The 14,582-nt window shown below is 39.3% G+C and overlaps 1 protein-coding gene across 3 annotated transcripts in view; it reads right to left on the reverse strand.

Annotated features, from left to right (window-relative positions):
* Positions 1–1,664: 1,664 nt before the first annotated feature.
* The window catches only part of CDIN1 (CDAN1 interacting nuclease 1), a 232,919-nt gene continuing 220,001 nt past the window's right edge, over positions 1,665–14,582 (reverse strand). For 2 of the 3 annotated variants that reach the window (XM_040226980.1, XM_040226983.1), the window contains exon 11: positions 1,665–2,817. In XM_040226980.1, the coding sequence (XP_040082914.1) occupies positions 2,688–2,817 (130 nt within the window). In that variant the 3' untranslated portion in view covers positions 1,665–2,687. The remainder of the gene's footprint in view (positions 2,818–14,582) is intronic. The other variant, XM_040226981.1, reaches the window with a different exon arrangement.

Consider the following 14,582-nt stretch of genomic DNA (forward strand, 5'->3'; position numbering starts at 1 on the left):
GGAAAATGATGTCCCCTGGAGAGCCAGTTTTCTACTCTGCGCCCAAGCCTCTCTTTTTATATATGATTTAGGAGTGTTTAGAAGAGTTAACAGACACTTTGCCCAAAGCAAATTAAAAAAAAAAAAAAGAAGTCTCATTGTTTTTTGTTTGTTTGGGGTAGAAATGGGGTGGGACCAAGTCTGTGAAGTAGCCTGAAGTATCCGTGCTGGATCAGCTTTGCTCTGAACTCATCCCTCTGAGAGCTTCTAACAAACAGGGTCTCTTGTTTGTTTGTGAGAGCAGACGCTTGGCAGGTCTACATATGCCAGAGAGAACATCATTGAGTTTTATGTTTGTACACACACTCCTGCTTTCTGACTTGGCTTAATTCATCAGCATGATTTGCAGAGATCTCCATAAAGTAGGATTTGACTTTAACGTTAATGTTCTAATGATGAGAGAAGAAAAAAAAAAGTCACCATATGTCTACTCTTTAGGGGTGATGTTTACACTGTCTAAATTAAAAAATATATATAAAAAAGTAAACAAACAACACACATAGAAATATTAATAGCACAGATAAGTATTTCTTACATAAAAGGACAAGGAGGATTTCGGCTTCTAATCTAGGAACATCAGTCCCCCCCACACCACTCCTCCAATGTCTACTGAAAAGTAATATACATTATAATCACATTAGTTTTTATGTTGTATAAAGCTTAGTTTTAAATAACTTTGTAACTTTATCATGGTATGTACAGTCTACCGCTGGTTTCTTTCCCACTTTTCAGGGCCAGATTTAAAAATCTCATCCATAAAGAAAAGGTGGTGCTTTTGCCAGAGAACGCTGATACCTTCTCCTAACATATTATGTCAGGGTGCCAGGTAGGAGCAAGCTCCTCTTTCATTTTTTAAATTTATTTGTGCCCCTTCATCATAAATTTGTTTAATGTAAAATAAACAAATCCTTGATGAGGGTTTAACAAGGTTTTCAACATCTGTGCAGATCCATGTAATTTACTCCTAAAGAAGAAAAATCAGTTTAAAGCATGCCATGAAAACTGCTTTTAACAACAGTTTGGCCTAAGAGTGTGCATGTGTGTATTAAGACAGCAGTGGTCCCCAAGTTTGTGTGTGTGTGTGTGTGGTGTGTATCAAGACAACAGCAGTAGTTCCCAAGTGTGAGTGTGTGTGGTGTGTATTAAAAACAACAGCACTGGCTCCCAATCATTCTATTTTACTCACAAAACCTGTATGGTGAATTTTACACTGAAGCACAAGTTTGCCTGATAATACCATACCATTTCATCATCTCCCTCTTTCTTGTTTAACGCAACCTACCACAGAGATAAAATCCATGCCTGAACCCAACATGTTTGTGCTCTTCAAAAGCAGACGTCTGCATACCCTCTTAGGTGCAAAAGGAACAAAGTCTTTTGAAAGAACCAAGCAATGCATATAACTGGAGGGTGTTTGTAAAAGTTACATTTTTACTAATATTTCCAAACTCACTCAATATTATAAAGAATATTATTTTTTGTCATCATGGGGGAAAATTTTATTAAATACATTTTTGGGTATGGATTAATTTTTTGCCTTCCTAAAAGATAGGTTTATAATGAATTTATAATGATGTTTTCCTTCAGATTGAAATTTGGTTTGCAGTATAAAAAGTGAATAAATGAAAGTGAACAAATACAAAACTTCTTTTATTTTGCTAACCTGAAAATTGCTCTAGGTTTATTTTTGGTACACTTAATTCATTCAAAGCCGAACTTCCCTAATGCCTAACTTATGGGAGATATAAAGCAGCGCAAAGAATGCACTTTTGAAAAATTTTACTCATGAAAATACCAACTACCATCCATACCTACAGACAACTAGTTTTGCGTTTAAAAATAAACTCTTTTCAAGGCTGGCCCCGAGCTTCAGTTATCTGCCCTCAGCCCCCAATCCAAAAGAGAAGCATGGTTTCTAGACACAACATAACTGATGCTTTTAAATGAGATAAGTGGAAAATGTTTGGTGTTCAAACAAGTAATATAAAAAGAAGAAATTCTCATCAAGTATATTTTTTTCAGTTTGGCTTACTGCCATAGAAGTCAGGAAACCATAAAGACTGGACAAAGCAAGTGCAGGCTGCCAGCAAGATCAGCCCTTGCAGGTGAGTGAGAAAATCTAGTTGTAGCCTTCACGACTTTGGCTTTGCTAGGACCATGAGAGGTTATTCCACGACAGTAATGCAATCCTGGGTATCTGTAAGTGTACATGAAGAGAAATGGGGAGGGAGACAGAATGAATTCAGGCTTAGCCAAAAAATAAATAAGAGGGCGATTTGGTAACTGGGCGGAGAATTGAAAAATCACACCTTTCAGTCTCCACATTTTTTCTTTTGTTCAGTATATAAGGAGAAACCATACGGAAGGAAGAAAGATTATGACTATCTATAAACTAACTGTTTGACAGAGACAGAAATGCTGATAATGAGTGGGTTGTGTCTGTAGTTCTTGGCTGTTCCCATGAGCAAGGGATGAAGGAAAACAGAAACTCTTGATATGTTTGTCTAAAGAGGTAGTGGTGTGACCACGGGCAGCGAGAGTTCAGCTGAAGTTCAGGGCAGATGTTGCCAGGAGTTTACGCTGCAGGAAAGTAAAATTGCTTCCGGATTCACCTTTTCCTCCCAGATTCTCTTCCAGGATCATCAGGGTCAAGCAACACTGTGGCACAAGGTGACGATGTCAGTGGGGAAGCAGGCATGGAGCAGGATGCCCCTCTCCCGGTTACAGTCCAGCTCCTGGATAAACCCGTACCAGTAGATGACTAAGCCTGGCCCAAACCTGCAAAAACACGAGAAAATAACACACACAGGTAGTACTGACATAATTCCAGAAAAAGGTAATCACTGATGCATGGATAAGATGACTAAATGACTTTACACAGTTTTTGTTTTGGTTGCTATGATTCTGACTGGAAGTAGTTGAACTTAGACCAAAAAGTTTATTTAATGGAAATGTTACCACCTTGGATGGATTTGTTACCTTCTTTTCAAGGAACCTGAACTATTTCACTATCCTGATTTCCTCTCAGTCATGTGTTATGCTGACTTAGCTGATGAAGGATAAAACAGAGTTGCAGTAGCACTGAGCTGGGGAGCACCAGGCTTGGGCTTTCAGCCTTTTAACATTCAGGGGCACAGCTGAGCACAGCTTCCCTGGTGGCTCAGCTGGTAAAGAATCTGCCTGCAATGCAAGAGACCAGAGTTTGATCCGGGGGTCAGGAAGATGCCCTGGAAAAGGGAATGGCAACCACTCCAGTATTCTTGCCTGGAGGGTTGCCTCCATGTACAGAGGCGCCTGGTGGGTTACAGTCCATGGGGTCCCAAAGAGTTGGACATGACTGAGCGATTAACAGTTTCACATTCAGAGGCACCCTTTCAAAGGTTAAACTTACCTATTTTCAATTAAGTGAAAAAAAAAAAAAGTTTGAAAAGTAATTTTAAAAAACGAAATGGCTCAAAGTCGTCTTCTTACAATATACCAGTAGGACCAGAAGTTCCTTCTGCCCTATTCTTTCTAGTCTAAAAAACAAAACAAAACCACACATACACACATATGACAACTGGGATCCTACAAAGAAATCTCTTGACCCTCCTCTCTCTGCACTACAACTTCTCTTAAGCTTGAACATGGCATGAAATTTGGCTGTAGGTTCTTATCACGAAAACAAGGAATAATGCCACGTAGAGTTGAGAAAAAGTCTTGACAGATGCAGGCTTAAAACCTCAGTATTTCTAAATAATGCCTCCGAATTATCTCCAGTTTAGCTAGCAGCACACTCAGGAAGTAGTCAGCAGGAAGTTGAGACCTCTAGGTTGGGTTCATAAAGATGTAATCATTATCAATCACCATGCACACAGAGATGTTTTGCACATCAGTTTCACGTTTTTCCTACCAAGAGTACTTAATTAAAGGGCAGCTCTACTTTTGGTGTCGTGTTGCAGGAATTTTACAGTGAAATCATAAATTATGTATGTTGGGTTAGTAAAAGGATGTCTAAAAACAGAACTGCTTTCTGTATTCTGACATTACAGCGGGCTCAACTGAGCTAGGCCAAAAGGCTTTTTCCTTCCATGATTTATTATATGCTGAAGTGTACTTGCCAAAACAAACAGTACAGGATGGGCTGCGAAATACTGTATGCACAGGAACAAGTTCAGTTGGATATCGTGGGATGGTTTATTTGGGGATTCATATCAGGAAGGTAGCCAAGCTGGATGCAAGATTAACTGAAACCTTTGCATCCTTGCTGTGCAGGGACAGAATCCTGAGATGGCGGCTCTCAACAACTGAACATGTTCGGGGTCGGGGTGGGGGTGGGGGTGGGGACACAGGAGCCATCTAGGATGCAATGCCTTGGAGTACCAGGCCCTGCAACATTCACCCTCAGGGCTGACTGCACATGCTTTTGTTTCTCAGTATCTCTGAAGAGTCTCCTTTGTGGTCAGAAGAATCAGGCACCTAAGGTGGGAGGTATGCACACTTCCCCCCCTGCTGCCACTCTTCCCCACTGTGTTTACTTGCCCATCAGGTGAAGCTCACACCTAAACAAGCTATTGCTTCCATTGGGGTTTCTGAGTAACTCTCAATCACAAACAACTGTCTGCAATGGATACCACTTGGTTTCTTGATTTCACAAAGAGCTCTGTGACTAGTATCAGATGATCTTGGGTTTGTCAAAACAAGTCTGGCAAGAGCAGGAAGATCTGTGATTCTGAGGATCATGCCTGAGATGCCTTTAAACCTTCCCATCAGTAAAGCAGCCCTGAGTCACAGTCTCGAGAAACCTAATGTTAACCTCAACATGTTTCCCCTGTTTTATTACGCAGCCATTCTGGAAGCTGTGATGTTCTTTAGAAAGGTGCTCATATTTTTACAAAGGGAGAAGAAAAAAAAAAAAAAAAAGGGCAATCTAACCAGTCATGGAAAAGAACAAAAGAATATATAGAGGTCATAAACAACAAGCCCAGTGTTTTAAAGATTTAATAAAACAAAAACACATATCACCAGCACTGAGAGAGTGAGAGCAGCCTGCTCTTTACCTGAATCATAAGCCAAAGGACAAGAGGCATGACGGCTCTTTACAAAAACGGCAATTTCTAGGCATTAAAATCAGGCTGGGGTACACCTCGATGATCAAGAAAGTAGACTTGTGTTTCACTTGTGAGGCAACAGATGAAATCAGCAACCAGAAACTGTTTTGCAAGATTGTGAATCTGGATTGCTTTCAGCTATTGTAAATACTGCTGCAATGAACATTGGGGTACACATGTCTCCTTCAGTTCTGGTTTCCTCAGGGTATATGCCCAGCAGTGGGACTGCTGGGTCATAGGGCAGTTCTAGTCCCAGTTTTTAAAGGAATCTCCATATTATTCTCCATAGTGGCTGTACCACTTTGCATTTCCACCAACAGTGTAAGAGGGTTCCCTTTTCTCCACACTCTCTCCAGCATTTATTGTTTGTAGACTTTTTGATGATGGCCATTCTGAGTGGTAACCTCATTGTGGTTTTGATTTGCATTTCTCTGATAATGAGTGATGTTGAGCATCTTTTCATCAGCAGATGAATGGACAAGGAAGTTGTGGTACCTATACACAATGGAATATTACTCAGCTATAACAAGGAATGCATATGAGTTCTAATGAGGTGGATGAACCTGGAGCCTATTATACAGAGTGAAATAAGTCAGAAAGAGAAAGACAAATACTGTATATTAATGCATATGTGTGGAATTTAGAAATATGGTACCAATGATCCTACATGCAGGGCAGCAAAGGAGACACAGACGTAAAGAACAGACTTTTGGATGTAGTGGGAGAAGGTGAGGGTGGGATGATTTGAAAGAATAGCACCAAAAGATGTACATTACCATATGTAAGATAGAGGACCGGTGCAAGTTTGATGCATTGAAGCAGGGCACCCGAAGCCAGTGCTCTGGGCCAACCCAGAGGGATGGGGTGGGGAGGGAGGAGGGAGGGGGGTTCAGGTTGGGGGTGACACGTGTATACCTGTGGCCGATTCATGCTGATATACAGCAAAACCAATCACAATATTGTAAAGTAATTACCCTCCAATTAAAATAAATACATTAAACAAAAAATAAATGGAAGATTGTGAATCTGAACGTTTCATGTAGTGGTTTGCTAGGAGGACTCTCTAAAGGTAGCAACGCATATATTTGAGCTATTTTTAGTATATATGGGAAATGACTCATGATAAGGCTCTAGCACCTAAATCTTTGTTCCCTAGCTTCTGGGTGACATTATATTAACTTGGGTAATACCAGCTCTCTTGTGTAACTCAAAAGCTCTGACAGTATATCTTAATTAATCAAAAACAAGGAAATATAACTTCCCTTTGTAAATAGAGATTGGCAGATGAAGGCTTTCAAATTATGTAGTCTTTGAATGACAAAAATAATGGGGACTACAGATGGTGACAAGTTTGGAAATTTAATGAGAAAACAAGATCTGGCCTTGTTCCCAACACCTTGAGTGCTTTTCTGATGTTTCTCCAATAGCTCAGGATCCAGAGATTATCAGATGCTGGCAAGATAACCTTTCAGCAACTTATCCATTTATGAAGAGGCTGACCATATTAAGCAACCTTGTATGATCAATTCCTTGATTACTGGAACTTACAGAAGGGAGCAAGTGGGCTGACAATTTGAAAAACCAAGCAACCCATCTCTAGTGTTTCCATCTGAAAAGGTGTAAAACAGGGAGAAAACCAAGACCTAGGAAATTTTTATGTCGGGCAAGTACATGCTTAGGCACCTAGAGATTTCACCTTTTTTGATGTCTACTGGATAAGAATGAGATCACTGGGAAGGCAAACACAACCTTTGTGACCAATAAAAATCAAAGAGACTATTAACAGAATTTAAAAGAAAATAGAGTCCCTGGATATGAGCAAATGTGCAAAGCAGAGGGTTTGTCTGCTATTAGGACTGCAGCCCTCCCTACCAGGCTTGAGATACTGGGTAATGGGATGTGTACGAATCTCCAAATTGACTGTGTAAACACATTTCAAGGTTGACTATAATTTGGAAGTTACTATTTCCATGGTCAAGTAATATGACCAAAGCCTCCAAATGATTTTAAAAACTACTGTGGAGCACAGCCTGGAATGTGAGTGACTCTTGAACAAATAATTTTGCCTGCAAATAAAATACTACCAAATTAGCAAAAATAACAAATACCTCTTGAAAACATGGGAGGTGAAAGTCAAAAGCCATGACAGACCTTGAGGGTACGAAAAATAAAGCTCCTTATAAATAATGACAACCTTATAAATGTGTTTCTCTGTTTCCTTCCATTTTAGAGTATTTATAGAAAATTAAGTAGGAGATGAATGAAAACTGGGTGCCCTTTTGTAGGTTTTGAGCATATGCATCTCCAGGTGCGTCACCATTTGTCTCTCCGCTCTATTGTGACCCTTTTGAGGGCAAAGACCATGTTTCACTTACATTTGTATCCTCTAGACCTAGCACAGTACCTGGTACATGGCAGATACCCTTGGACAAGATGGAGAACACAGTGTTAGTAATAATAGGATCAGACAGCTTTACACTGGTTACTGGATCAGTGGCCACCTAGACACAGGCAAGATGGAAGGGCTCAGCCATTGCCATGGTTTGGTAATTTTATTAGTGACCAGGAAGAGCACCCCAATGGCATACTTACAGATTACAGTGCTAGTCATAATAACAGTTACAATGTTAATTATTAATAATTTCATAGCACTGACTATGGAACAGACACTGTTCTAGGCACTTTACATGTGTGGATCCATTTAATTCTCAGATCAGCTCCATGAAGGAGGAAGTTATTGTCCACAATTTACAAAAAAAGAAACTGAGGCACATAGAAATTTAAGTATCTTACCAGAGGTCATATAGCTAAAAAGTAGAGGAATCTGCTTTGGAAGCCAGGACTGGCTGGAGGGTCTGTGATTGTCTTGCTATGATGTAGTGATCAGCCTACTAAATATGGTAACACAGTATTAGACTTCAACCAGAAAAAGAGCAGAGATGTTCTATGCACTGGTCAGACCACACCTAGATTGCTGTGGAGGGTTCTGGTGTCATATTTTAAGGAGAATATCTCTAGTCTGGAACTGATCTGGAGGAGAACTCTAGGATGAGTGAGGAAGCATTAGAATAACAAAGCATATATGACTTGGAAATGGACACTTAAGGTGGTAATATGCTCACTCATGACCTTTGGATTTTTACAGTGCTCCCGGGAGAAGGAACTGGATTCCTGGTGCAGCTCTTGAGCACAGATGTAGGGCAATGTTTGAAAGTAACCAAGAATCAGATTTTGATTCAACATGAAGAACAATCACTGAGTGAGTTTGAAAGTAGATCTTTCCTCAGTCAAACCTCCAGAGGAGACCACAGACCCTGGGGCAATATCTTGAGTGCAGCCCGTGAGAGCAGGCAAAGAGAGTGACTCGGGAAAGCTACACCCATATTCCTGACCCACCGAAAAAGTCAGATAACAAATGTGCATTATTTTAAGTCATTTCGTTTGGGGCAGTGTTTTATATAGCAGTAGATAACTAATAGATATACCTGCACCATAGACTTGAGTACTACCATTCTTCAACATACGCAGTATGGAGAGTCCTGTTGTCTACAGGTTGTCTTTTGTTAGTTAAACTTGAACCTAGACTATACAGCAGAAGGAGTTACTGAATGAGATTATCAGTAAGTAGAAACTCTTTCGGAGAAGGCACTGGCACCCCACTCCAGTACTCTCGCCTGGAAAATCCCATGGACGGAGGAGCCTGGTAGGCTGCAGTCCGTGGGGTCGCTAAGAGTTGAACACAACTGAGCGACTTCACTTTCACTTTTCACTTGCATGATTGGAGAAGGAAATGGCAGCCCACTCCAGTATTCTTGCCTGGAGAATCCCAGGGACAGAGCCTGTTGGGCTGCCGTCTGTGAGGTCGCACAGAGTTGGACACGACTGAAGCGACTTAGCAGCAGCAGAAACTCTTTATCAAGGCAAATCTCAGACACAAAGCAACTCTGTCCTATTACACTAACAGAGCTTTTTGGCTCCTGACTGACTATACCCCAATTCCCCTCCCTGCTGTGTATTTAGGATGCTGGGGTTTCCCAAAGAACTAGAGAAATCATATATAAAACGAAGAATTCTGCATGTTTCTCCCAGTTCTGTGGTTTTGGTGTTAAACTTGGCTATTGGGCTTCTGAAGCTGCAAAGAGAGGGTGGAGACAGGATGTGGGATGTTGGTTATAGGCACAGCTCTTTGCCAGTTGAGGTGACTGTTGACAACTAAGGAACCGACATTTTCAAAAATCCAGTTGGGGTAATCCAAGCTTGTTGGGTGTTGGAGCAAATTGATTTTGTCAATCTCAACAGGTGCTGAGGACAATCCAGGAAAAACAAATGCTGGTTACATTTTGTTCAGTTAAAAAAGGCAGCTCAATCTGTAAGATATTTTTTAAAAAATTGTCAACAAAAATGTTTTAAAAATGGTATTTCAGAGAGTAAACTCTTAAGGTTTTCAGAAAAATTTAGCTATCCTCAGATAATCTCTAAGGCTGTCAGATTATGAATGTTGGACACAATATGGCACAAATTATATATCAAGTCTTCCACAACTCTCAGAGAAACTCAGAGGCACAGAGAGAAAATGTGGGCTCCCAAATTCACGAAGGACTTGCTTATTTCTTTTAAGCTATATAAAAAAAATACTGTCTCTTCCTTGTCATGCCTCTGTGCTATCCTATAACACAGGAATTAGGTGGAAGGTAGTTTTACTTATGAAGAAAAGAGAAGACTACTAACTTTCTATTATTAAGACTTCTGTGAAAGAGGAGAGTGAAAAAGTTGGCTTAAAACTCAACATTCAGAAAGCTAAGATCATGGCATCTGGTCCTATCACTTCATGGCAAACAGATGGGGAAACAATGGAAGCAGTGAGAGACTTTATTTTCTTGGGCTCCAAAATCACTGCAGATGGTGACTGCAGCCATGAAATTAAAGTATGCTTTCTCCTTTGAAGGAAAGCTATGACCAACCTAGACAGCATATTAAAAAGCAGAGACATTCCTTTGCCAACAAAGGTCTGCCTAGTCAAAGCTATGGTTTTTCCAGTAGTCATGTATGGATGTGAGAGTTAGACTATAAAGAAAGCTAAGTGTCAAAGAATTGATGCTTTTGAACTGTGGTGTTGGAGAAGACTCTTGAGAGTCCCTTGGACTGCAAGGAGATCCAACCAGTCCATCCTAAAGGAAATCCGTCCTGAATATTCATTGGAAGGACTGATGTTGAAGCTGAAACTCCAATACTTTGGCCACCTTCAAATGTGAAGAACTGACTCATTGGAAAAGACCCTGATGCTGGGAAAGACTGAAGGTGGGAGGGGAAGGGGGCAACAGAGGATGAGATGGTTGGATGGCATCTTCGACTCTATGGACAGAAGTTTGAGTAAACTCTGGGAGTTGGTGATGGACAGGGAAGCCTGGCGTGCTGCAGTCCATGGGTTTACAAAGAGTCAGACATGACTGAGTGACTGAACTGACTGACTGACCAAGGCACCCTCTTCAGAGAGGCTGAAATGAAATGTAAATGCAGGAATTGAGAGATTTCCAATCACATATTAGATATCATTTTGCTAAATTAGCCCCAGTAGCCAACTCCCTGGTTGGCTCCCTATAGCCCATTTAGCTTCTATTTCTCCACAGATTTCAGAGGGCCTGTGATCAGACATGGAGAAGGCGATGGCACCCCACTCCAGTACTCTTGCCTGGAAAATCCCATGGATGGAGGAGCCTAGTGGGCTGCAGTCCATGGGGTCGTGAAGAGTTGGACACCACTGAGCGACTTCTCTTTCACTTTTCACTTTCATGCATTGGAGAAGGAAATGGCAACCCACTCCAGTGTTCTTGCCTGGAGAACCCCAGGGACGGAGGAGCCTGGTGGGCTGCCGTCGCTGGCGTCACACAGAGCTGGACAAGACTGAAGCGACTTAACAGCAGCAGCAGCAGTGACCAAACATAACGTCTATAAAGATGTTGTTTAAATACAAATAAAATGATTCCAGTACCCAACAGCAAAGAGGTAACTAACATTTACTGTGTGCTTATTATGTGGCTGGCAGTGTTTCAAGTGCTTTTACGTATACAGGCTAATTTAATACGCACAAGCCAGCCCCTTACATGAGAAGGAGTAGGCTGTGTGTGCTATGATTATCCCTATTTCACAGATGAAAAAACTGAGGCAAAGAAATGGTCAGAAATGTATCTCATATTTATGGAATTAACTTCGCTTATCACTGGTTTCAGCTCCAAGAAAAAATAACTATGTATTAAAAAAAAATCAACACACTTTTATACCTCTTTTGATAATATGAAGGTGAATGGTGGTGGGATTCATATTCAATTGTACAATTTGGGTCTCTACAGAGAATAAGAGAAAACTCATGACACTGATCATATCCTTCTTTTCTCAATGAGCTGCGTTGCTATAATTACATTTTAAAAAGGATTCTAATGCATGAGGGTTCTGCAATATAAATCTGGATCAAGTCAATAAAATAAACAATTTTCATCTGAAGGATGACAAAAGGACTATGGAATGATTTGATGATGTTAGTCAAGTTTTTCGTTATGAGGGTCTTCATCAAACAATAAAAACTAAACCTAGTTGTACTGATTCAAAATCTTTGTTCCCAACCCAAGCTTTTTCAATTCATAAGCAAATAGGAAACTCCTCTCCAAAAGAGGAATAGCAGAAAATCCTTTTTTTTTCCCCTTTCTTATTTTGAGTTGCTGTGTGGGGTCTGAAGTATCTTCTGAGGATGTGTGCGGACATGTGGCTGTTGGAAGTCAATTGTTTCACCATCAAAAAGACTTGCATGTGGTTTTTATGAAGAATGCATTCTCAAACACACAGTCCAGGATGAAGGAGAAATATAAAACATCTTGTAATTGTTTTAAAATAAACTCTTACACTGTTTATTTAGTTTTAATCTGTGTGTTGTAGATTGGTTATGCACTTGTTAATCACTGTTGTATGTATCTCCAGACAGAGTTGTAAATAACTTTTCAGTCCAAGTGAAATATGCTTGCACATGTTTATATGCAAAGTATGTGTGTATTTATGCCTGTGTATAAATATGTGTATAATAATAATAGATTAGTGATCATGTAATACAGCGTCTTAAGGTTCTGGCACTACAGTCAATTTCACATACAAAGCAAATATTCTTTTTCGGTAATATCTAGAGACGAAGTAAAAATATAAATTGATTGTTTCATTTGCTTTTTTCGGCTTGGCAACTCCGTTTGCAAATTGAAATGACTAAGAAATAGAATCCTAGTTACGAATATTCTTGCTGGGTTTATGGATCTTCATGATTAAAAATGCAAGTCTATATCTTTGTAACATCAATTTACTGTCTATAATCTTAAAAATAAAAAAGGAGACTATGTGAGAAATACTGATTCACTTTTGGCTTTTATGCCACATAGAAAGTAAACAGATAATATATTATTTTGAAGAAAATTTAAAATGTATATAAATACACAACCACAACCACCTGAAATTCTCCTTGGTGTTTATATAACTCAGCATTTTCATGTCTACATTAAATTGCCTGGAAAAGTGCTTAACTTCCACTTCACTTTGTCCTGTGTTGGGTATTCTTAGATGCTATACTAACAGTCTTTCTTGCCTATAGGAAATCTCTCCTCAAAAGAGAAAAATTGAGGTAGGTGGGAGAGAAAACAAAGGCAGAAGCTTTTTTATATTTAATCCATTGTTTTTAATATCTGTTTCCTTGGAGAAACACTACTTCCTGGCTCTCTGCATTTGCCTATTAAGAATTTACTTGTAAGCCTGCATATCCATGGAGGCACAAAAGAAATGATCTTCCTTTCTCTAAGGTACTTTAATAACTCAAATTTTAATAATGTAGAACTGTTCATATTTAAGTGTAAAAATAAATTATCAATTGAGTAATATAATAATAATTGAATAAATAAGATGCCAAAAGATTCACAGTGCAAGAATAATTAGAACAATAACATGATGTTCTAGAAGTCTTCATAGTCAAGGCAAGTTCTCAGCTATGCTGCATTTATTCATATAATGGCCTTTTAATTTTCTCCATTAAACCCATTTTTTTGAGAGAAGAATGAAGATTGGGACTAGGGGTTCTGAGAGATAGAGAGGGATGGCAGAATCAGAAGTATATTGAGATTATTTTATTGTGAAACTAGAGAATGAACTTAGGTATGATAGCCCTGTTTTTTGTTTCAAATGAGGATGTATGAAGTAGATAGTACAATGTTTCTCCTTTTTTCTCCAATGGGATGGAAAGAAAAGAGAAACACCAAATGCAGTGAAAGAAACCAAACAATAAAAAAATCACAAAGTACCCAAGGTCATATTTGCTTTGAAAATACTTAAGTACTAAGAATGAGAGGACACTTCAGGGGACCTTGGGTGCAAATCATATCTATCGCTCTAGAATTTATACCCCAGCCTTCTTCCAAAAGTTGGGGTAGCTTACAAAATTGGTCGTGTGAATTATTACATGTTTTCTCAGTTATTTCCCCAGGGAAACATGCCAAAGGCAAACCCATCCTTTCAGCTGATTTAGGGTTTGATGTCAGAGAATTTATAATTGATATGACAACCATAATGGAAAGTGATCATCATGCTGGCCGCACATGGGGCTGATAGTGCAATAGTCCATTTTGGCATTTGCCAGTGAGTCAACCATGGACTTGCTCTGATAAACACTGAGGTTATTTCTGAACTTTTTATTACCAACTTCCTGAATACTAGAAATCAGAAATTATAAAACAGAAAATATTTTTTATCACAAAAATATTGCCAACTTTTTGCACATAGTCTTTTATTATTAGGTAGAGAGGGAGGGGGCCGCTGTTTCCTCAGCTCAGTTCATGGAAGATCACAGGGTAACCCAGAGTTCAGTCAGACGTTTATCTCAAGACACAAAGAGATTTATGGGTTCTGGATATATATAAGTCTGCTTAAAATAAAAAAATTATCGGAATTTTCATCCTTGGCAAAGTCAAGTAACTAAAGGATTAAGGCTGATACATGTTTGCCCTATAAATCTATCATTAACCAAATGTGACACAATGCTTCAGGTATGTCAGATCCCAACTTGCTCTAAATGTGTAGTTAAAATTTTCTTTTGCTCATGATAGATACTTCATGATAAGGAAAGTCTCTCTGGCTAAACCATCACAGTCCTCAAAAGCAAAGCTCTCAATTTTATAGATTCATAAAGGCAAATGCTGGAAAGAGGAGAAAAAAAAATGAGAAGGTAGAACCATCCATGTCATTAGGAAAAATGGCCTGGTAAAGAAAAACAAACAAAAAATAGTTCTCAGAAAAAAAAAGAGAATAATCCAGCCTGGCAGTTATTAAACAAACACTTTTTAGGATACAAAGTTCCGTGAGAAGAGCTTGTATTTCAGAGGCATGCGGGAGTCAACCAATGAATATTGGGTGAGCGGATACATGAATATGTGA

This window comes from Oryx dammah, unplaced genomic scaffold (assembly GCF_014754425.2).
Source record: "Oryx dammah isolate SB20612 unplaced genomic scaffold, SCBI_Odam_1.1 HiC_scaffold_26, whole genome shotgun sequence".
NCBI lineage: Eukaryota > Metazoa > Chordata > Mammalia > Artiodactyla > Bovidae > Oryx > Oryx dammah.